General features: G+C 41.3%; 2 protein-coding genes across 2 annotated transcripts; both read right to left on the bottom strand.

Moving 5' to 3' along the window:
• Window positions 1-18: 18 nt before the first annotated feature.
• On the bottom strand, window positions 19-5,768 carry LOC119011193 (GTPase IMAP family member 9-like). The gene is made up of 2 exons (XM_037084134.1): window positions 3,338-5,768; window positions 19-1,114 (listed from the first exon to the last, which is right to left on the bottom strand). The coding sequence occupies exons 1-2, from the start codon at window positions 3,360-3,362 to the stop codon at window positions 177-179; spliced, it is 963 nt and encodes a 320-aa protein (XP_036940029.1). The 5' UTR covers window positions 3,363-5,768; the 3' UTR covers window positions 19-176.
• Window positions 5,769-15,880: 10,112 nt separating this feature from the next.
• On the bottom strand, window positions 15,881-23,314 carry LOC119011855 (immunoglobulin lambda-1 light chain-like). Its single transcript, XM_037085287.1, has 6 exons — window positions 23,272-23,314; window positions 22,863-23,179; window positions 18,908-18,950; window positions 17,077-17,379; window positions 16,557-16,637; window positions 15,881-16,411 (listed from the first exon to the last, which is right to left on the bottom strand). Exons 1-6 carry the CDS (start codon window positions 23,312-23,314, stop codon window positions 16,296-16,298), a joined length of 903 nt encoding a protein of 300 aa, XP_036941182.1. The 3' UTR covers window positions 15,881-16,295.
• Between the last annotated feature and the right edge of the window lie 668 nt (window positions 23,315-23,982).

Below are 23,982 nucleotides of genomic sequence, written 5' to 3' on the forward strand. Positions count from 1 at the left end.
CTACATCTTGGAGACAAATATTCCAATCATCACATCACATCACATCAAAATCTACAACAACAGCAATTTTCAATCAGTATGTGATTTCTACAATTCAGGCCCAATGAGGAGACCAAAAACTGGAGCTGCAGCTAATTTATCTGCTGCAGTCTGACATCACAAAGTCAGGAAGCTTTTTATGAAATACAGCAAAGACTCGCTACTACAACAGCTGTAGGAATTAACCATGCCAGCAGCCCTACTGTTATGGCTATTGCAGCATTTCGCTCTGCCTTACGTCGAGCTTCGTCGTCATGCTTTTTTTGTAGTTTTCTACATTTCTCCTCTGATTCTCTTTCAGCAGCTCTTCTCAGTTGTTTCTCTTCCACCGGGTCATCCATCATCGCCTTCAATACTTCATCATACTTCTTCTCTATTTCCTTCTTCAGCTCGCCCAGCTCTCTGTGCCTTTGCTCTTCATTCTCTTTCAGGATTTTTTGTTTCTCCTCTTCAATTATCTTCTCTGCCTCCTGGAACTTTTCAGTGGTGTAGTGGCTTCCTCCGTTCTTCTCTGTTATGTTTCTGATCTTGTTCAGCAGCTCTCTGACCTGAGAACGATCCACCAGCTCGTTATTGAAGACGTGGTACTGACCGTTACATTTGGACACGAGTTCCTGCAGGTCTTTATCTCCCTTTAAGAACTCCTCAATGGGTTTTCCTTCGAGCAGGTCACCATGGGTGAAGAGAACCATGGTGTGTTTGTCTGCTTCATCTCCAAAGGTTTGCTGAATCATCTGCACCGTCTTCTTCTCTTCCTCTGTGAATCTGCCCAGTCTGATGACGATCAGGAAGATGTGAGGTCCAGGAGAAGCATAAGACATGCACTCAGCAATATCTTGTTTGATCTTCTCTTCAGTCTCAGAGGTGTCAAACAGACCTGGAGTGTCGATAACAGCAACCTGCTGGTCATGTAAGACATCATTGACTTTATCACAGCATTTAGTCAAAGAATCAGAGGAGGACTTTGATTCAAACATATTTTTTCCCAGAATGGTGTTTCCTGTGGAGCTCTTCCCAACTTGAGTCTTCCCCAGCAGCACAATCCTGATCTCCTCATTGTTGTATATGGTCGTTCCTGACGGGGAAAGAAGGAGAAACATTTAGCTGCAGGTTTTCATAAGATTGTGCATCTTTGCAGTTGAGCAATGAGCAATTTGACATTGATTGTGGATCGAAGAGCGATCGATTGTTAATAGTCAGAAGCAAGTTATATTCTTTAAAATTCACCTTCTTTCACATAAGGCAGATATTGTTTTGTTTTAACACTTGACCACAGTCAACAGCATACTCTCCAGCTGCCACAGCTGTTGATTAGCAGAGCAGCCATCTTGGATTTTAAGGTGAGTGTTGGTGAGGTGCCACAGGAGGTTAACGGCTTGGTCGTTGTCGAGAGGAGAACTGGCTGCCGGGTCGCTGTCGCTGTACGACACGGAGGTTTATCTCTGCGAGCATTTTGTTTTCACATCACCTCATTTTGCTCGGAGCTTTGTCTGCAAGTCCAGATTTACATGATGCTGATAATGACGCCACTGTGTGTCAGTAACTTTTACTGGTTTCTCCTTCCTTGTTTCATTTTACTGTGACTTACAACTCTCATAAAATTTTCCAGCTGCCTGTAAAACATTACGAGACAGTACGCAGTGCATCCTGCAATACTGATCTGTCTCTACTGACAGTTTTCACAGCTGCTGGAAGCGAGACAGAGTGCTCGCTGAGGATGAGGTGGACCTTTGGAAGAGGCCACCATAGACCTGATGTCTGATGAGGAAGACGGCGGGTGTCTGGATGGAGCTGGCAGCTCACCGAGCTCTGTGCCACGCTGCAGCTGAGATTAGAGGCGATTCGGAAGTACAAGGCAACACACCGCAGATGTCTGCAAAATGGACCGAACTCAGAGAGAACGCCGCCACTTACCTACAGCTCTGAGGAGGCAGACAGACACTTCACGCTGCTGTAGGATTTTGGGCTTCTCGTGAGCTTCTCATTTGTTGTGTGGGCAGGTTATGTTTTGTACATAGTTGTGTGTTTGTGTTTGTGTTTGTGCTAATAAGGCACTTTGTTTGAATAAACACATTCCTGGCAAATTTTTATTTCCCCAATAAGCAATAAATTAATTCATGTCCTTGATGATATAATAAATAACTAAACAAATATATCAAATTAATTAAAAAAGATGTATGTATATAGATATATATATATATATACCCATATAAAAGCAAGAAATCTGTGTGTGTGTGTGTGTGTGTGTGCCTCAAATATCTCAGACTGAGATGAGATTTTCAACATGGCTGCTGTGTGGTTTAAGGGTGTGCAGCATCGGCTTTGTTTGGACTACATCCATCTATTGTGTTAATACAGTGTGTCAAAATGAAAAAGAAATAACCGTACAGTCACACATGTAACACAAATAATGACACCAAACAAGGCAAGGTAAATAGTTTTAAGGTGAAATATAATGGAAACATCAGAGAAAGTCAAAACCAGCCAATTATACCCTGGAATATCGAATTTCACATCAAACCTAAATATCCCTGACGTTCCACCTTCAAACAGCCTCATCTGGCCATCCATGAAAAAGCTACTTAACCTCCCACTTTTCTATAGGAATACATACTTCCTACGGCAATGAACACATATATATATGATTTCAGTTTTTTTTTTTGACCAATAGTGACAGATCTGCCAACCAATCACAAGTGATTTTGACAAGTGATCATACTTCATGGTTCGTTTCCGTCAATATGTGGCACAGATGAACGCGACGTTCACAGGCTGTAAATTGTTGCTAACTGCACTTTTCATGCTAACTGCACTTTTCATTCATACCCACAGTATGAATTTCAGTGGGTATTCCAGTTGAAATTGTTGACGTGGAATTCAGGAATTTCATCTTCCAAGTGCCCCCCCCCCTCCCCCATGGCCCAATTGTTGAAATACCATGAAACATTACTGTTGCAATGACTTTTACATTGGGCCCTTTTTTGATCAATATTGAGCCTGAACTATATCTCACAGAACCAGTTTGGATTTATCTGGTGCAAATATGGTGTTAATATGTCTCCATGTCTCTGTGTGTTCTTCACAGTCTAATGTTGAATCAGTTCTCGTGTGGATGCTGTGGATGATCCTAACTACAAACTAACTTGAGTAGTCTGTCTAGTTAGTCTGTTTTAAGGCTCTATAATGTGCCATTTGTATAACATCTTAACATGTCTAAAGTGCCCTCTTCAGTGGCTGTATGTGCACGTCACTGTTGAGATGGGTTCATTTTGGGAAATAAAAAAAAATGTAGACTTACCATCTCTCACAAATCTGCTGGCCATGGCTGTGTTCTGTAGAGAAGAGCTGGTCTGCTGATGAACTCAAGAAGTAGAAGTCTGTCTGCACCATCAGCTCTTTATATACAAGACCTGATGCAACACTTTCACCCTGCTCACCCCCCACCCCTCAGCATTCACAAGAAATCCCACCAGTCACTTTAAATGAGCAGAGATAAAGTGCACAGGAAGCGCTTTCATAATTATATCTTTGTTCTCAATCTGTGACACTTGTTAACCATTAATCGTCACCTTGCACAGTTATGAGCAGCTGTGAAGTGACTCTTTTTATTACAGGATCACATCCAGCAAGAAAATCAAGAAAAGAGACAGTTGAGATTCATCAGGAGTCACAACTTCAGTCTTCATATAACTGATTGATTCATTTTTTGGTACCAACACCTTCATCAGGTTATCTACTTTGACAGCCTCCTCCATTGACCCTCCAAGATAAGATGATCAAGGTCTAACTACCGAAACGTCATAATCTTAATTTCCAGTGAAGTGGACTGTGTGCGGGAGCCATTTTCGTCTCCTACCCACCTGTCGATCTGAATATGTGCAGACGCTGCACTCTATAAATAAAATCATGAAATCTGTGGAACAATTGTAACATAAACCAAACAAATCTCATCTGCAAACTAGTATTTACTATACAGTGATGTAAGGTAATCTTTGAAGGTGTAGAAAGTATGGACTTTCAAGTGAAGTGAAGCGTTCTGTCAGTTTCTGATCAGCTCTTGCTTTTGTTTTGCACTACGCAGTTAAATTCTCTGTTCAAAGTGTTGAGTGAACCCTGATCCACAGCAAAGTACACGGCAGATTCACATGTGTTCATCCAGGAGTCACAGGCTCTATGTGAACAGGAGCTACCAGGCTGTGCAGAGGCAGCTGACTGCTCTTCATCACTGCTGCTGGAAGGAGCTGCAGGCAGTTTGCTCTGCTGCTGCATATTTAATAAAGGATATCAAATAAAGGATAAAAACTTTGAAGATTTTATTGGTCTGACTAATAAAACAACACATAAATGTAAAGTGACGAGATGCCATCACAGCACCGACACCGACCCCCCATAACTTTACTAAGTGAGAATCTTCACTTTTGGGAACTTGGATGGAGAAAAAAGAATTTGGGCTGTAACTCATTTAATGAATGCGAATGGTAATACCTTTTTTTTTTTTTTTAGATTTTTGTGTCAAATTCAATTTTCAGTGCCCGATTAGAGAACACAATAAAGTGATTTAAGTCATTAAAACAATGATTCTGCAGCTTTTGGTGCTGAAATGAGGCCACTGGGTGCTGAGGGTGTAGCAAATCATTTAAAAACATGTTAATTAGAATTATTCTATCAACACAATTCACCCCTGATCAGGTAAGAAGACCTACAAGCACACAGTGATGAAGTGGCTTTTCACTTCAATACACCACAGGGACTGATATGGTTTATTAAACTTACTGTCTTGTGATTTGATGGCTTCTGATTTACATTTCTGCTGTTTTTTAGAATATATTTCAATGTTTTAAATGTGCTTTTTCACAATAATCTCTCATGTACATTCATATTAACAAAGAAGAATCAAGACCACGAGCAAAAAAAAGTTTAGTTCTCACTTTAAACTCAGAACTAAAATAAGATTTTCTCGTGGCTCTAATCTTCCACTTTAAAAAAATACAACGTGGATAATAAAAAGAGTGCTGTCAGACAGAATATACCCTCCTTATCAGTTCACTTTGATATTTCTTTCCCCACTAAGATGAACTTCCTCATGTTTATGACTTCAAATATGGTTTTACTGACATCATTATGTTCGAGCTGTGCCAAGTTCTGAAGATCAAGGCTGAACAGTGAATCATGCTCAACCCTCCTATCAGCATTTACACAAAATGCCACCTGTTCTTTTGAACTGCAAAAAATAAAAATAAAATAAATTACAGTGCACATTGAGTGCATCAACTGAGTTTGTATGTCACACAGGAAAACTACTGAGACCAAGAGTGTGAATGACCTCAGTTGAACTTTGTATCTTAAGTATGTAACTACTTGTTTTTACCAAATATGAACTTGTTTCATATCACACATTTACATGTACATAATTTACAAAGTAATATGTAACTATTTACATTTAAATGCAGGCAATGCCTCAGGCTCAGGGCTCCCTCAGCTCCTCCCTGCCTGCTCCACATTCAGCCGGCTCCTCATTGTTTTGACTGGCAAAACTAAAAAAAACAAAACAACTCCACTACACACTAAACACACAACACCAAACACTACACAACACACTAACTATAAACTCCAATCACGCAAATCTCTCAACTATCGAAACTCGCAGTCTCTTTCCTGTCTGTATCTCTGTCACTGCTGCTGTCACTCTTCCACTGGCGTCCCTCCCACAACTTCCCCTGTTCCCCAGCAACCAAATCACATGGTTTGCCATATAATTTTGTAATTGGTTGGTGTGGTGCCTTTTTCTACCAATAGGAACATGTTTTCTTGCTTGCAAACACTTTCTGCTTGTGGACACTTTCGTGACAAAAGCACATCTTTACAGTTTGTTCCTGCACCAGACACAAAGCAAACGCGATGGCAATGTTCGCGAAAAAGCGCGGCGGACATTATTTACCAAAAGTCCAGTTTGGGATGTGTCCGTTGACTCAGGAGGTGGGGCGTGGGGGCAGGCTAGCAGCTAGCTACACAAGAACATCATCAGATTCCAATTCCAGTTTGTATCCAGATCTCCACAGACCCAAACAGACTCTTTCCGGACTTGTTTAGTCTCATTATTCCACAACAGTCAGTTTAGATGCACAGAACGGGACAGAATCACTGGCAAATCCTGGTCCAGCTTGCGCCGCTGCAGGTATATATCCGCTTGGCTCTTAAGGTGTGTCGTGGGGATGGACTCTGCAGTGATTGGCTCCGGTGAGCATGTGGCTATGGTGGCTATGGTTGACAGTGTTGGCGGAATTGGTAAATCATTTATGAAATCATTTATCAACGGTATCATTGTAGTCCAAACAAAGCCGAAGATGCACACTTTTAAAACTACACAGCAGCCATGTTGAAAATCTCAGGTCACACACACACACACACACACACACACACACACACACACACACACACACACACACAGATTCAGACAGACAGAGATTCCTTACTTATTTAGAGAGAGATATTTCAATGTTTTAAATGTGCCTCTCATGTACATTCATATTAACAAAGCAGAATCAGGACCACTTGTGAAAAACAGTTTAGTTCTGACTTTAAACTCACAATTAAAATAAGATTTTCTTGTGGCTCTAATGTTCCACTTTTAAAAAGTACAATAGGGATAATAAAAAGAGTGCTGTCAGACAAAGACTATACCCTCCTTATCAGTTCACTTTGATATTTCTTTCCCCACTAAGATGAACTTCCTTTTCCTTCTTTTCCTTCCCTTTATGACTTCAAATATGGTTTTACTGACATCATTATGTTGGAGCTGTGCCAAGTTCTGAAGATCAAAGCTGAACAGTGAATCATGCTCAACCCTCCTATCAGCATTTACACAAAATGCCACCTGTTCTTTTGAACTGCAAAAAATAAAAATAAAATAAAATACAGTGCACATCGAGTGCATCAACTGAGTTTGTATGTCACACAGGAAAACTACTGAGACCAAGAGTGTGAATGACCTCAGTTGAACTTTGTATCTTAGATATGCAACTACTTGTTTGTACCAAATATGAACTTGTTTCATATCACACATTGACATGTACATAATATGCTGAGCTGAAGGCAAGTGCAAAGGACACCACGGTAAGAAGGTGTTCAGCGGTTGAAAGAGGGACTCACCCAGCACTGGACTGCTCACTGACATAACAGGTGATTTCCTGGTGGGCAGATACACCATGGGGCCAATATAATCTTAATCGAGTATAATCTTAAAAAAAACTGACGTATATTTTAATCATGACTGGCCCTTTAAGCAGGGGCAATAAACCAGTGGTTCTATGGTGAGACTAAAAATGGCTCAATCACATGTTTGCTCAGGAAAGAGACAGGTTCACACAACAATATAAAGAACTAGACTTAATTCACAAATACTAAGTCAAGTCTTTCCTCAGTGTGAGTCAAACAAGTCTCAGGTCCTCAAATTTGTGATTTGAGTCTGTCTCAAGTCCCCACCTGTATGGTTGACCTTCACCACGTTCCTCTCCAGCCTGTTAGGTCGTGCTCGGGGATCGACACTTTTTGTCTGACATGATGACAGTGTGCAGGAGTTGCTACTGCTGACGTAAGTTGTCCAAAAACCTTTTTGTTTTTTTGTAAACTCTGTGTACACAAACAATGTTCACAGTGCTCATGCTCATGTGTAGAGACCCTGGTGATACAAAGTTTCATGTTATGTTTACATGAAAACTACCGTAAATCTTAAAAGTGCCTCTTTTGTAGTAATTATGCATTTACATAAATGTTTGACTCATATTCAATCACAAATAAAGCCTCCGTTGCTTTTTGCCGAGAGTTTCACTTTTTTTTTTTTTTTTTTTTCATTGTTTTTTATTGCAGTTTTTTTCTTCTTTTTTAACAAGGCAGTGTCTGCAACACCAGACACAAAACAACAAAGCAATACAAACACAAAACGTACACAACAGCTCTTAAATATGGCATAATACAAGAAGTGGTGGGTCATTCTTACAGTACCCGGGTGTGGATCACGTGCGCAACAGTCCTTTTAATAAAATGGTGGAAAGATCTGGTCCGATATAGTCCAAAAAAGGGTGCCACACTCTGTAGAACTGATCCACACTGTGGTGTATAACATTGGTAAGATATTCTAAAGGAATCAGTTCGAAAATTATTTTACGCCAACCACAGACAGTGGGAATCCTATCACTGACCCATTGCAAGAGGATATTTTTCCTGGCTGCAAATGTTAGAATGTTATACAATCTTTTGTTGACTGCTGCTTTTAGGTGGTCACTTGGAAAACCTAGAATCAGAGATATGGGGTCCATCTCTATATCAACGTGGAAGATTCTCCCCATTTCACCTATAATTTCAACCCAATATCTTTGAAGTTTATGACAAAACCAAAAACAATGAGTTAAAGTCCCCACACCAGTTTTACACTTGAGACACATAGGGGAAAGAGAGCGGTTGAAGAGGTGCCTGCGGTGAGGGGATATATGTAATCTGTGTAAAATCTTAAATTGTATTGCTCTTGTCCGAGTACAAATTGAAATTCTTTTTGCAAGAGACCAGATGGTATCCCACTTTTCTTCGTCTATGGTTACCGACAGTTCCTTCTCCCACACACCTCTGACCCCTTGCGCATCAGTGGTAGACAAACCGTTAAGTACATGGTAAAATGAACTCAGAGACCCTTTCAACTGTTGTTTAAACAAAATTTTCTCAACATCAGATACTTCAGGGTGTTCAATAAGGGTTGTACTATGAGTGATATAATGTCTTATTTGCAGAAAGTGAAAGAAATCTTGTTTTGGCAATTTGTAACTGTTGGTAAGTTGTTCAAATGACATAAGTTTATCACCTGAGAAAAGATCGCCAAGATATTTAATATTCTTATCAGACCATCGTTGAAAGCCGGGGTCTGAGGAACCCGGGGGGAAAGCAGGATTATTTATTATTGGGGTAAAGGTTGATGTTATTTTTGATCTCCCCTCAAGACGGCGGACAAGTTGCCATGCTTTTAGGGTGTTGATTGTTATAGGGTTTGTACAGAGGGCTTTAATTTCTTTAAAATTATTACAAAATAATAAATCACTTAGTTTGCATTGTGACAGAGCTGTCTCAATATCCAACCAAATTGAAGTTTTACCCTTAACCCAGTCGTTCACAAATCTTAAATGGGCAGAAAGCTGATATATTTTAATATTAGGTAAATCCAAGCCACCCATGGAACTTGGCAGATGTAATACTGCCATCTTGAGCCTAGGTCTACGCTTATTCCAAATAAAAGAGGTGAGCCATCCATTTATGTCCTTCAATACCCTTTTAGAGAACAAGACAGGGATCATCTGGATAGGATACAATAGCCTAGGCAGCACATTCATTTTGACCAGGGCAATGCGTCTCAACCAGGAGACGGGAAGTGACGCCCATCGCTCTAGGTCTTGTTTGATTTTCCCAAATAAGGGTGTAAAGTTAGCTTTGTACAGTTGATCGAAAGATGGGGTAATAAAGATTCCCAAATACACAAACCCATTGGGAGACCATTTAAAAGGAAAGGAAGGAACAGTAGCTGGTATTGTTAAAAGAGTACCAAGGGGCATGGCCTCTGATTTAGCCAGATTGATTTTATAGCCAGAGAAACAGCTAAATCTGTCAATCACCTCAATAAGACTAGGTATGGATGTTTCAGGGTTAGTCAAAAGAATTAAAACGTCATCCGCGTATAAGGTTATTTTATGACACAGCTGTCCAATCTCTAAACTACGTATTGTGGGCGTCACCCTTATGGCCTCAGCAAGTGGCTCTATAGCCAGAGCGAATAGAAGGGGCGATAAAGGACAGCCCTGCATCACTCCTCTGTGAGTGTTGAAATAATCAGACCTGAATCCATTAGTCAGGACTGCTGCCTGTGGACCATTGTAGATAATTTTGACCCATTTTATAAAATTCTCCCCTAATCCAAATTTGCCCAGTGTATATAATAAATAAGACCACTCAATTCGGTCAAATGCCTTCTCTGCATCAAGAGAAAGCACCAGGCCGTCAATAGATTTTTGCTTAAAAGCTAGAATAGCGTTTAACAACCGTCTAACATTGGTAGCTGAATTTCGACCCTTTATAAAGCCTGTCTGGTCCTCCCTTATCAGTACAGGTAAGAGGTTTTCCAAGCGGGAGGCCAAGATTTTAGAAAGTAGTTTCCTATCTACATTTAAGAGGGCTATAGGTCTGTAGGACCCGCAAAAATCAGGACACTTCCCTTTCTTTAGAATTAAGGAAATGTTGGCCTCCCTCAGTGTCTGCGGAAATTCACCTGTAGTGAAGGAGTGGTTGAACATATCAAGAAGAGGTTCTACAAGGATATTTTGAAACTGTTTATAAAATTCACAACAGAAGCCGTCAGGCCCTGGTGACTTTCCATTTTGTAATGATTTAATAGCCTTGATCACTTCAGTCTTAGTTATGGGACTGTTAAGGGCAGTCTTCTCTTCTTCTGACAGATTTGGTAAGTCGAATTGTGTAAAAAAGTTGTGCATTAGTTGCTCCCCCTCTGGAGCTTGTTGGGAAGAGTACAGGTTTTTGTAAAAATTCTTAAAACCGTTATTTATCAGTTTGTTTTCATATACCTTGTGGCCTCCTTCATCAGATACCGCTGCGATGGTATTAGATTCTGCACGCTTCTTAACATAGTACGCCAGACATTTACCTGCTTTATCTCCATGCTCGTAAAACCTCTGTCTAGTGTATTTAATTTTCTTCTCTGCATCTCTGGTAAGAAGGCAGTTCAGCGCTGATCTGAGTGTAGTTATTTCTTGCCACAATGGTGGTGACGGGGAGGCAATGTATGCTTTTTCTTTATCCATCAACTCACTCTCTAAAGATTTTTGTTTCTCCATCCGTTGACGCTTCTTTGTTGCAGAGTACGAAATAATTAGCCCTCTCCCATAAGCTTTGCATGTTTCCCATAAAACAGAGGCATTACTGGCTGATGGAGTGTTAATATTCAAGAATGCTTTAAGTTCAGTGGAAAAGTTAGAAGTAAATTCTTCATCCTTAAGAATAGTGGTATTAAGCCTCCAGTGACGAGACTTATGAAGCGCAGTTTTAAGATTAAGATCCATAATTACTCTAGCGTGATCTGAAATAATTATACTGGTTATGTCGCATGATAAGACTGAACACAAGTCAGTTTTTGGCAGAAAAAAGTAATCAATTCTAGTTTGGCACTTATGCGGAGCTGAGAAAAATGTGTATTGTTTATCAGAGGGGTGGGTACTTCTCCAAGCATCAATGAGCCCAAACTCGTCGCATAGAGCATGTAGCGTATTGGCCTGAGGAGAGGGGGATGCAATGCTATGTGGAAATTTGTCCATAAGCGGATTTAATATTAAATTAAAATCACCACCAATAATAATGGTAGAGTTAGGAAGAAATGGGGCTAAATCCAGAAACATTTTGGTAAGAAAGGTAGTTGGATGGGCAGGTGGAAAATAAACATTCATTATTAAAATATTTTGACCTTGCAAAGTTCCCTTGACTATCACATAACGACCCTTCAGATCTTTAACACAATCAGATACTATAAAAGATACATTTTTCCTAATCAACACTGCCACTCCCCTACTTCTTGTAGTGAAGGATGAAAAAAATACTTGTCCATATGACCCTTGTTGTAACTTTAAGTGCTCATTGTCATCAAGATGTGTCTCTTGTAACATAGCAACATCTATACCGTCCTTTTTTAGACAAGTAAATATTTTTCTCCTCTTAATAGGGCTATGAACCCCACGTACATTCCAGGTGCATATTCGCAGCTTATTCATTATTAGTCCCATTCATGTATCATACAAAGCATATTGAGCCAAAAGATTCACCACACCCTGGTTAAAAATAAAGCAATAAAATGAAAAAAGAGCATGAAAGAGCTGTGTGATAAAACATTCAAAAAACAGTAATTCGGCAACAACCCTACTAAACGTGTAGGGAAAAACCAATCTCCTCCTGCCTGTCGGTGGAAGCCGACAGGTGCGGCACGCGCTTAACTCACGCCTACTCATAGACAAAAACACAGTCTGTCCAGCACCCGATGAAGTGGGACATTTCACCTGGTTGCTTATAAGCAGCGGGAGAAAAAAAAAAAAAAAAAAAAAAAAAAAGGGATAAAGTCACACACGCCTGGATTCGGCAGGTACTCACACTGGTTCATAAGGCACAGCCCCGGCACAATGTGAATAAAAGGAACACTCCGGTGGATACGGAGATTCAGGGCAGCGACTCCGCGTAGATCGCAGCTGCCTCCGGTGTGTCAAATCTCTTCTCCTTGCCGTTGACAGACAGCTTCAGTGTAGCGGGATATAGAAGCGCATAATCCACCTTTTTCTTCCTCAGGCAGCTCTTCACCTCGTCAAAAGCCTTGCGTTTCTTGGCTACCGCCGCCGAATAATCATTAAAGAAGGAAACTCTGATCCGGTCTGCTGGCTGATTCGGCTGTGTAGCAAGGCGCCGGGCTGCGGCCATCACTCGTTGTTTATCAGCAAAGTTGTGAAGTTTCATGATGATGGGTCTGGCGCGTTGGTTGGTGCCCGGCTTCGGTGCTAGGGAGCGGTGAGCACGGTCCAGCTTGATCTTCCCATTTTTAGTTGTAAGGTTGAGATAGGAGGGGAGCCATGTCTCCATGAAAGTGACAGCATCAATTCCCTCCATGCCCTCGGGTAGCCCGACCAAGCGAAGGTTACATCTGCGGCTGCGGTTCTCTAAATCATCCATATGGTCTGCCATGTCAGTTACTTGTTTTTCGAGTTGTGCCACTTTTGCCTGCAACACATCTGCCGTATCTTCCACGCCTGAGATTCGTGTCTCGGCATCACCGACCCGCGTTGCCAAGGCCTGGATCCGAGATGTCTGTTCGCGGATTGCGGCCAGTACGGTATCAACTTTAGCATCCAACAAGGTTGTGATGCTGTCAGTTATCTTACTCAAAGCCGCGAGGATACTCGGGTTGATGTCACTCCCAGTTTCCTCGGCGTCAGCAGTGGCTTCTGTGTCGCTAGCGTTAGCTTCTTCAGGCTCAACCGCAGCAGGATCCACAATGTCGCTAGCTTGCACAGTCGAAGCTGTCTTTTTCTTAGACCTGGCGTTAGGCATTTTAGAAAAATAGTCGTCCAAACTCATTATAGAGTTACTCCCACACGCATTTGTAACGTTTCACCAGGTGAACTCGTATTTTGGACGGATAATCAGAAAACCTCACCGGAGCTCAACAAGACAGGTGTTCACGCTACGACGCCATCTTGCCTCCCCCCCGAGAGTTTCACTTTAAGCACATGGGCATTGTGCTGGTTGGAGGGAGAATGAATGCAAATTTTTGTCCATTCTTCTTGAATTGCTGATTTTCACAGTCCATTTTTATTTTAGCAGTGAAACTGGCAGACACCATTTTAGCTCTGGTTAATATACAAACTGCTCCAAAAATGAAAGTGAAAGTTAAAAATTGCGCTCACAGCAGTGAGTGACCCAGCTGTTTGTGTCCCAACCAAACCAACCAAAACACATGGTGACGAAATAACAGTTTAGACTTTGTCTGTCCGTCTTCCTTGTGTTTCTCAGCGGCCTACTCTCTCTCCACCTGCTGCTGCCAATCACCCTGCACACCTGCAGCTCATCCAGATGATAAACAGTGCAGGAAGAGGCAGAAGACCCAAAGGGCTGATCTGAGGCCTGCACCTAAATAATGTCAAGATATGACAAAGTTATAGAAAACACAGAATTCACACACAGAAAATGATAAGAATGTTGTACACCCCAAAACACATAGTGACCACTCTTGGTGTTTATTATCATTTTCTTTAATTTCTTGGGTCTAATATTTTAATTATTTTATTTTTCATGTGTGACAAATGTGTGTGGAGAACGTGAGCAGCATACAGATGGAACTATTGTGCCCCAGGTTGTTTCGGGGGGATCTTTTGCTGTACCTCAGATGAAATCTGGATGACGGATTTTATCTGTATTTTACAGGCATCTCTTTTGTTATTTCAGTACCAATCCTGGGACCCATAACATGAACACAGCACATTTATGAATGATTCTGCAGAGTAACCTCACTAAATATTTAAGCTGGTGTCATTTCCTGTGTGGAGGAAATATTTTTCTAATATTGTGAGCAGGTGGTGAAACACAAAACAAACCATTCTTCATTCAAACTGAATATTTGATCTAAATATCATATTTATTCATGAACTATAAAAACATGGAAACATAAATAAAGTGAGACACATAAAAACACTGTCACATGGTGTTGCTATAGTAACCTGAACCATCTCAGAACATTTTGTTCTCACGTTGAACAGTGGAGTTGATTTTAGTCTTCAGTCTCATTCTTTCAGTTTCCTGTCTGTTTGTTAGGTCGACCTCTCTCAGTTTGCTCGACTGTAACAAACAGGAAAACTCATCAGTGATAACTGACTGTAAATAATGACATCACAGCACAGCGTCTGTGTTTAAACCCTTTATCTGACAGTTGTTTGTGCTGTGACAATGCAGACAGGAACAGACTGAAGCTCCTGATTTAGTTCCTGAGTCGAGCTCCTGGAGCTCCTCAGTTCTTGGACTATTCCATCAAAAAGCTCTTTGAGTTTCTGAACATGAACAAGAATCTTTTTACATGAACGAGCTCCTCCAACCAACAGACACATCCTCAGCAGACATGAACCACTGAGGCGTCACATCAGAAAACACTCACATGTTGTTGTTCTGCAGGCCGCTGACAAAGAAGCCTTTTGTCAGTTTTTCTATGAGGACTTGTTGGCTCTCATCAACACCAAGTGTGAACTGTAAAGTGAACCTTTGATGAATAAAATCACCATAAATAAAGTCCATGGACGTGAGCTCCAGGTGGGGGGTCACTGTTGGTCTCTGGGCTCAGTTCAACTTTGTGTGGGTGGAGGGTTCAGTGGAAAAAAGGCTTCCAGACAACAAGAGAAAAGACAAACCAGTCCAGAGAGGGAGAGGAGTTGATGAGTGTGTACAGCAGCAGATATGAATCTGTTCTCAGTGGTTATTAGGACTCAGAAAAAACTGTTGAGAGCCAACCAGCACTTCCTTTCCTGCAGCAGACGGGCTGTGTGGGTTTCTGCTCTGCAGCCTCCTCACCGTTAGCTGCACTTTTTCACATGAACAACACAATGACAGTTACAACAGTTACAGCGCTCAGTACTCACTGTCTCAGCTTCCATCTGTCTTATTCACCTGGGAGACAAACCTGGGAGCTGAGAAGCTGAAATAAAAGATCTGTTGATACTGTTTGATTGATTCTGTAAAGGTGACAGTTTACTGACAGTTTCTGCAGCCTGACACCAACTTGGAAGGCGACTGATGAAGCTGCTGTGTGATCATTTTATAGCAGTTGTAGCTTGAAAGCAGCTCGCTCTGCTGTTTGTTCATGTGTGGAAACAACAGTGTCATCAGCGTAGAGTTTGACATCCACACTGACACAATTATAAAAGGGGCTCAGCACTGAACCTGGTGGCACAGCCACACCTACTGACTTGTATATAATAGCTCTATGTTTCTGTTTGCTTCTCTTTCTTTAGCTTTGTTGTCCTTGTTTAGCTGTATGCTAATATTCACATCTTCCTTTACATTTGTTCTTGCTGCTGTGTGAAAGTATATCGAGAGCTAATTACAACCAGAGTCAAATGACTTGTAGGCGTCAACATACATGGTCCATGAAGTTGATTCTGTTTCTGATGATTTGCTCTGAAGACAAACTGAAATCCATAAAAACAAACTGTTTCTAAAACACACACTGTGATTTTTCACTTTATTGAGAATGTTACAGTGAAAGAATTGAACAAAGCTGCCACACTCTGCATGATGTATTAAAAAGAAAGACAAGAAGAGAAAAACACTAAAACAATCAAATATCTAGCAGACAGCTAATGATTCAGCTTCATGTTCTATTATTATACAAGTCACAATTCAAAGTGGAAATAAACTAGAGGATGAAAATAACACTATACCACAGAATTTATACTCAGTCACTGCAGATATATATGTGTATATATGTATTTATATATGCAGGATGACTGAATCTAACCTGTGCATCAAAAGATTCATTTTACAACCAACCACAAAACATGAACATTGACATTTGTGACTGCTGATCAAAGTGATCAATGAGACGAACTGATGAGATCTGATGGTGAGAAAAGGCGAGCAGGAAACAGTCAGTCAGCATGTGAGCAGCTGGTGGACGGTCCCTTGTTTCAGAGGATCCTCAGCAGAGAGAGTCCACAGCAGTACACCAGACTCTTCACTATCAGCACTGTGTAGAGCACACAGAGCAGCTTCACCCTGCACTGAGACTGGAAGGACACTGACACTGACACACAGACACAGACACACACACACACACACACACACACACACACACACACACACACACACACACACACACACAGAGACAGTGTTAGTTTCTTCAGAATGGTTCTCTGGTCAGTGGTTGTCTTTGTACATGAAGAACTCACCTGCTTCAGGCTGCGTTACGATGGAGGTAGGTGGTGCGCTGGATGTGGTGGTGATGCTTCTGCTTGTTGTTTGAACTGCAGCTGTATTCAAACATACAGTACATCCACACTGTTACACCACTGCATGAAGTCTGTTGTGTCATTCTACTTCATATAAAGTAGACACTGTACAAATAAGCTTCATTTAATCTGACTAAGACGTGTTTTCAGCACAATGTGAAACAGTCTAGGTATGAGGAGGAACACTGAACAGCAGCAACAGCAGCAGGTGACCAGATAAGTTAACAGGCTCGACATTCAGATGATTCATAAACATCCTGAGCAGCTAACAAAGCTTCATTATCAGGCCTGTCACTCTCTCTCTGACCTGAGATCCACATCAGTAACCGTCCTCCACTTTCAATGTGCAGCACAGTCAGTGCTCATATGACACGACAACCCAAGTGCAGACCAGAGTCATGGCCAGGTCAAATGATTCTTTCTTTCTTTCTTTCTTTCTTCAGCACAACACACTCATTACCTTGTTCTGTTTGGCCCTCCACTGTGCCCCCCTCGTGCTGGGCGATGCAGCGGTATTTATACGTATCGAGAGCGTCCCGATCAAGAGACAAGATGGTGGCCTTACATCCCGACTCTGAGAGCTCCAGCTGCTCTCCCTCAGCAGGGAGCTGCTCCACCTGATCTTGCCTTCGTCTTTTCCAGGAGAAGCGGACCAGAGGAGGAAACATGGCTGAGGCCACACACAGCAGGGAGCTCCTCCCCTCCAGGTGGGCTCTGGATTCTGCTGGGTACACGCTCACCACGGGCTTCACTACCTGCTCATCTGAAGTTTGACAGCAGCAACAAGCAGCACAGACACACATTGACACAGTCAACAGCAGCTTCCAGCACTGCACTGCATTCAGTGTGATCCTGGAAACTACATGGACTCTGATCACTAAACTACTCATCAATACAGCACAAAGTTCAACACATAGACTGGATTCACCTGCACATCAAACACACTCATCATGTCATGTCATCATATGTTATATGGGGACAAACAACATTATGTGTTCAGCACTTCTTTCTTTCAATCTGCACATTCATCATTATTATGACTCTTACTAATAATAATATAACATTTAATATGATTATGAAAATGTATCAGAATTTTATTTAAACATTATGTTGAAATAAATTTTACAATGAAATAAATATTTATGTTCACATGAAATACTTTTTAAAGTTATTACAACATGTCTAACATATTAAAGATTTGTGACCGTGTACTTTAGTCCAGCTGCTAAAGAAAAACAAATCAGTTCATCAATAATATTATAATTGTTTTCTTAGTATTTTTACATTAATTGACAATTACAATGAAATGTTCGGATATGTTGAATATGCGTTATAATTACTTTGTAATATAATATGAAGAAAGGTGAGAATTTATTGATCCATTACAGGAACTTCACATGTGGTTAAATTAAATGTGATAATATAACACAATATAATATAAATTAATATAACATAATATGTTATTATATGTCTTTTTGTACACAATATTTAAAATCACACACTGCTAATCAATTTGCTTTTAAGTATTTCAAATTAGGTTTGGAATATTTTTTTTTGGTTAAATCATATGTAAAATTATCAATTAATATATTCATTATTATATATAAATTATTTAGTCAAACATAAAAAAGACACATTTTCATATGACGTTGTAAATCATAATATATTATTATATATTATATATTATTAAATATATTATTAATATATTTTCATTTTTGTATATTTTTTTAATATTTTACTGTAATTTGTGTGCTTCATATTTATTGTAACATCATGTTCAGTATGTGTTTGACTTCATGTATAAATATATTTCACACTAAAAGACATTTGTACCATCATGTAAAATACATTTGAAAAATTTAATAATGAATTATTAATGATCTTGTACAACATATTTAATATTATATGTTTTTCAGAGACATTTACTGACATATATTAGATGATGTTCAATATCATATATTATGATGTTTCATTAAAACAAGAGATGATGCTGAATTACTGAGAGGATCAAATACTGTATATTTGTAACATTGTCAATATCAAACTTTTTCTCTATGAATCAGTTTGATCTCCTGCAGAAATAAAGAAGAACTTCAGCTGTGCAGTGAGATTTAAACATCTTTTCAGGAGTTATGAACCTTTTTATGGAACAATAGCTGCACGGCTGCAAGAATTCTCTACTAATTATCAACAAACTAACATGTAAAGCCTGAAGCAGCAGAAACTCATTAAAAACACATTTTACACTTGTTCAATAAAACAACTGAAGGAAAATGAAGCTTTATTCTTACCTGTTACAACCAGTTTAGTTCCAGAGCCAAAGATGTAATAGTATCTGTTTCCCCCCACAGTGAGACAGAGTAATACAAAAACCTGTGTGCTGTTGAACGTGTCGGCTGAGGTGAACGAGTCCAAATGATGAAGCAGGATCATGTTTCAGCTCCATGATGTGTTTCTCTAATGTTCATATCAACATGACTGTCTCTTCTTTTATTGTCTTTTTAGACACACTAGCAGTGTTGCTCTGTGGATGCTGATGTCTGTCGCTCCACTACTTTAGTCCACATGGATTGGACCTGGACCAAAGGATGGATGGATGGACTGACATGACATTTTCTACAGACATTCTTGGTCCCCAGAGGATGATCTTCATTCATTGACTTTGTTGATTCTGACTTGTTATCTAGCTCCACCAGCAGGTCCACCAGTTCCTGGTCCTCAGTTTGCATCCCAGTTGACACCTGTTCCTGCTTCCTTGTCTGCAGGTCAGCAGACTGGCTCCAGAGCCGGACCGGCGGTCTTTCCTGATCCCCGTCCAGACCTCCAGCTGCCGGCCTCCTGCTCTGCCTTGCAGCAGTCCTCTGTTCCTGTTCTGCAGCAACCTGTCTGAGCTGAGCTGCAGCTGTCTCCAGTTCCTGTGCTGAATCAGTCTCCTGTGGCTGTGGTTCTGTAACCTCTTGTTTTCCTGACTCTGACAGCTCCACCAGCTCCAGTGGCAGCTCCTGCCAAATCTCTCAGGGGGGCAACTGTTGTGATGATGTCTGAGGTGACTCAGGGAAATGAAGGCAGCTGATATTGTCATGTTGCAGTGAACTATTTGTACAGTTTGGATGAACATTACACAGTGATCATCAACAGATGGGTCGACATTCATGAGTTCACCCTCAAGACCCCTTTAGATGTAAAGGTAACTACATGTTAGACCTAATAAAGGACAGTGGCACTGGGCCTGATAATGTGCAATTCATAAAACTATTTACAGTTCAACAGTTGACGAGATATAAATGCAGCGTTGGGAATGTGCATTTCACTGTTCTTCAGTCTGTTTGTTTCAGATCTGATAGATCTATATCTCTTCCCAGAGGACAGGGGTGTAAATGTCTCTGAGAGGGGGTGGTGTCGTCATGATGACACGCTCCACTTCCTTCACCACCCGCTGCAGGTCCTTCTCGTCCCGTGTTGTGTAGCTGGAGAAACACTGTAAACCAGTAGTTCAGGAGGCTGTTTAACGCTGACCGATAAAAGTTGGTCACCAGGTGTTGAGGGAGGTGAGCGTGCTTTAGCTTCCTGAGGAGGTAAAGTCTCTGTTGGGCCTTGTACACCTGATGAGAGATGTGTGTGGTCCAGGTGAGGTCTGCAGAGATGTGAACCCCAACGATCTTAAAGCTCTCTACCTTCTCTACCTCCTCTCTGTGCATGTAGAGGGCAGAGAGCTCTACAGTTCCTTGGTTTTTTAATGTGTTTAAGTCCAGGTTATTGTCTGAACTCTGTCAGATGTCGAATCTCTTCCCTCTAGTTTGACACATTATTTGTTATCAGTCCTACTATGGTCGTGCCATTAGCAAATTTGATGATGGTGTTGGTGGGGTGGATGGGGGAGCAGTAAAGTGTGAGGAGGGGGCTGAGGACACATCCCTGTGGTGTGCCAGTGTTCAGGATGAGAGTGGATGATGTGCGGCCTCCCATCCTGACGTTTTGTGGTCTGTTGCTAAGTAAGTCCAGTATCCATGTACACAGTGAACTGTCTAGACCCAGGTTGCTCAGTTTGTGGGTTAGTTTGTGGGGGGTGACCATGTTGAATGCTGAGCTGAAGTCCACAAACAGCACTCTTACATATGTGTTGGGCTGGTCCAGGTGTGTAAGGGCTGTGCTGACAGCATCCTCTGTCCACCTGCTACTTGAATATTTCCATTTGATGCTACTTCATGCTTCTACCCAGAGGCAGATATTTAACTCTTTACTCCACTACATTTGACTGACAGCTTTAGTTACTTTTAACTGTTCAGATTACAGTTTTTCATCACCTTCCTGTTCAGTGAAAACCATGAATCTCCAGAAGTTGATCAGAGCATCTGGACCCTTTTCAAACAGACTGAAATCTCACTGAAGGGACAGACATGGCTTGATGCTGCTGCTGATTTGATAATGTGTTCAGAAACAGGACACACTGTCGTGAAAGCTTGTGGAGTTTCATCATTTATGAAGAGAAATATGATAATAATAATGATGATGATGATAAGCCAGCCGCCTCTGTAGAGATTGAGGTGTCTGCACAGTTTCACATTCAGAGCTTAGCTTTAATAGAGAGAGTTTGTGTTCCCTAACTGTGAGGGAAGAGATGTGACCGATGTGATGTTTACATATCTAGGGGCCCCGGAGCAATTAAACAGCTCTGTGTGTGTTAAAGTTTAGCTGGAGGACAGGCCTGTGTGGAGCACTTAAACTGTTGTTCAGAGCTGACTTAAGGTATACATTTCCATATAAGCATGAAGAGATAATCCTGTCAATTTTAGGCTGTAATCTCCAAGTGGTGACATCAGCAAAGTTAGATAATGTACAGAAGGAGGCAGGTTAACTTCTCTCTCTGCTATTGGATAGATGGACTCTCAAAGTGACCAATTAGAAGAAGTGGGAAGATGCAAGTGAAGAGACTTTAAAAAGGGCTCGCAGAAGTAGAGAAGGGGGTGGTATTTTGTAGACGTCCGCGATCGAATCTGATCGAGCAGAGGACAAAGCACTGGGCAGAACTTTGTCATACATTTGAGAACCCCAGGTAGTGGCCACCTGGTTTGGATGTGGGCATTGAGGTGTGTTTGAATAAAGATTGCTCTATCGTTCCACCCAGCCCTGCCTCCGCAGAATTATTTTATCAACATACTACACACCAACACCTTTGATGAAGGAAGCCCAGATACTACAAGATCTTCCTTTACCAGCGGTCCCACCCGTCCTCTTGAGCTCCACGGGCCTTCAGGGTCGTCCTCCTCTGTGGAGGTGAGGGTGGTCGGGGCACGACTGCAGGAGAGAGAGAGATGGAGAACGCTCAGGAGAGCAGAGCCAGGTGACTGATTGACAGAGCTGGCACCCAGTTACTAATAATTCAATCCCTTTAAATGCAGTAGTGTGCTGGACCTCAGATGGCAGAGGCATGAGAGACACCTGGACAGGAGGACGAGAGCAGGATGGGAGCAGGAGAGCAGTACGAGACGCACAAGACGCACAAGACGCACAAGCCGTGTTCGATTCCTGGGTCTGCTTCAGTGTGTTTGTGGGCTTAAGTGAATAAAAGAAGCTTAAACCCAGCAATGTGCGTGGTCTTTACGAGCAGAACTCACGGTTAGCTGGAAAGGGCTACAGAGCCGTTTTCTATTTTTTGACTTCAAAATGGAAATCGAAGGGCCACAAAGTACACGGATCAACATGTGTCCAAGATTTGCCTTTTAAAATGTCCTGAAGTGAAATGATGTGGTGAAATGTGCTGAAAGGTGTTAAACAACAAGTGCTGCTGGAAGTGTTTTCATTCAGAGCACATTAGTGTTGTGAGGGACGGATGGACTTTATTCAGCAGCAGGACGTTGGGCTGTAAATATTTGATTCTGTTTGATATCATTTTATTGAAATATTCTGAAGTATGTTTGTTGTTTTACTGATTCATCTGGATCATGTTTGAGTTTGTAATTGAATTATTTTCCTCTTTATTTTCTCATTGTGTTTGTGTTTGTCTCCTTTTTCCTCTCTGTGTGAAACAACAATAAACCTGCTGGAATATCTGATCAACATATAAATAAATAGAATATGAAATAAATCCCTCAGTTCAGTGTGTTTGTGACTGTGGCTGAGATGGAGGTGAAACATGTGAACCTGGGCTGTGGTTTACTGCTCTCTTCCTGTCACAAACACTGTTTGACGTCTGTTCATCTGTTGGTTTTTGTTCAGGCTGCTCGGATCATTTCTCACTGTGGGATCACTCTTATAACAGGAGCAGTAGTAGGTGGCTGAATGAAGGAGTTTAACTTTCTGGATCTCCAACTCACAAGCTTTCTGATTATTCACAACTGAGAAATCATTTTTCTGAGGATGATCGTAAGTGTTAGCTATACTACAATCACTCAACTCAATGAGTAGAATCCTTGTGAATGTTTCTGTGTCTTTCTTCTGGTACCACCATACATAGTTGCTGGCACACAGGTCAGTTCCTCGACAGCTGAAGGAGACGTCTCCATCAACTCTCCTGGTCAATGTTAAATCGTCCTGAATCAGCTGTGCTGCCATGGCAACCAGCACTGTAGAGAAGCAGACAGATAGATGAAGGTGAGTGTGACAGTGTTTGTTCCAGGTGGACTTTGTTGGCTCCTGATTGGCTGGAAACACTCACCTGAACACAGACAGCACAGAGCAGCAGCTGGGAGGAAAAGCATTTTGTGCAGTGGTGTTTCCTCTGGTGAACCTGGGGAGAAGTGGCGCTCTGACGCAGCTGAGGCCAAACCAGGACGAGCTGCCAGATCAGACGAGGGCCACGTGGTTTCTAACAGGTCCTCAGAGCTCCCATCAGCCCCTGCGGCTCACAGATAAGGCCGCCGCTGCCGATCGGCGGCTCGGCTGAAGCTGCCGTGTGATAGAAATAGAAACCGACCGACTGATAGAAACTGACTTAGCTCTGCGATCTGACTCTGAATTTATAGAAGCACAGAGCCACACAGAAAAAAGAGTCCTGAGAGTTTAGTTTGTAGTTAAAACTTAATGTTTCATTACATCTGACAAATTGTTACAGAAACCTGGAATTTGTATTTACACAGTTTTGTTGGCAAATCACACATAATACAAATATGTAAATATTGTTGCTGTAACGCAGGTTACAAATGATCTTCTGGAGCTTCGATGAAGAAGTTTTCTCTGACTCTCTCTGGACCATTGTTCCTCTGAATCCTGCCATTTTGTCACTTTGACAGAATTCTGAATGCTTTCTGTTCAAACTCGGGTCGGTCAGTTATTCTAGAGGCTTTTTGTTTTATTTATAGAAAACCTGTGAACATCCCGACAGCAATCAATAAATCAAACACTCTGAAAAATAACAGAGAATAAATCC

Source organism: Acanthopagrus latus, chromosome 21 (assembly GCF_904848185.1).
Source record: "Acanthopagrus latus isolate v.2019 chromosome 21, fAcaLat1.1, whole genome shotgun sequence".
In the NCBI taxonomy this organism is placed as follows: Eukaryota; Metazoa; Chordata; class Actinopteri; order Spariformes; family Sparidae; genus Acanthopagrus; species Acanthopagrus latus.

What these genes read in the sequence shown, in the direction of transcription:
- LOC119011193 (XM_037084134.1), bottom strand. Translation starts at nt 3,362, where the DNA reads ATGGCCAGCAGATTTGTGAGAGATG. An exon ending in CAGCAGATTTGTGAGAGATG is followed by an intron (nt 1,115 to 3,337) that starts GTAAGTCTACAT and finishes TTTCCCCGTCAG; the next exon opens with GAACGACCATATACAACAAT.
- LOC119011855 (XM_037085287.1), bottom strand. Translation starts at nt 23,314, where the DNA reads ATGCTTTTCCTCCCAGCTGCTGCTCTGTGCTGTCTGTGTTCAG. An exon ending in ACTGCTCCTGTTATAAGAGT is followed by an intron (nt 18,951 to 22,862) that starts GATCCCACAGTG and finishes GGGGGAAACAGA; the next exon opens with TACTATTACATCTTTGGCTC. An exon ending in GGAGGGCCAAACAGAACAAG is followed by an intron (nt 16,638 to 17,076) that starts GTAATGAGTGTG and finishes GTTTGAATACAG; the next exon opens with CTGCAGTTCAAACAACAAGC.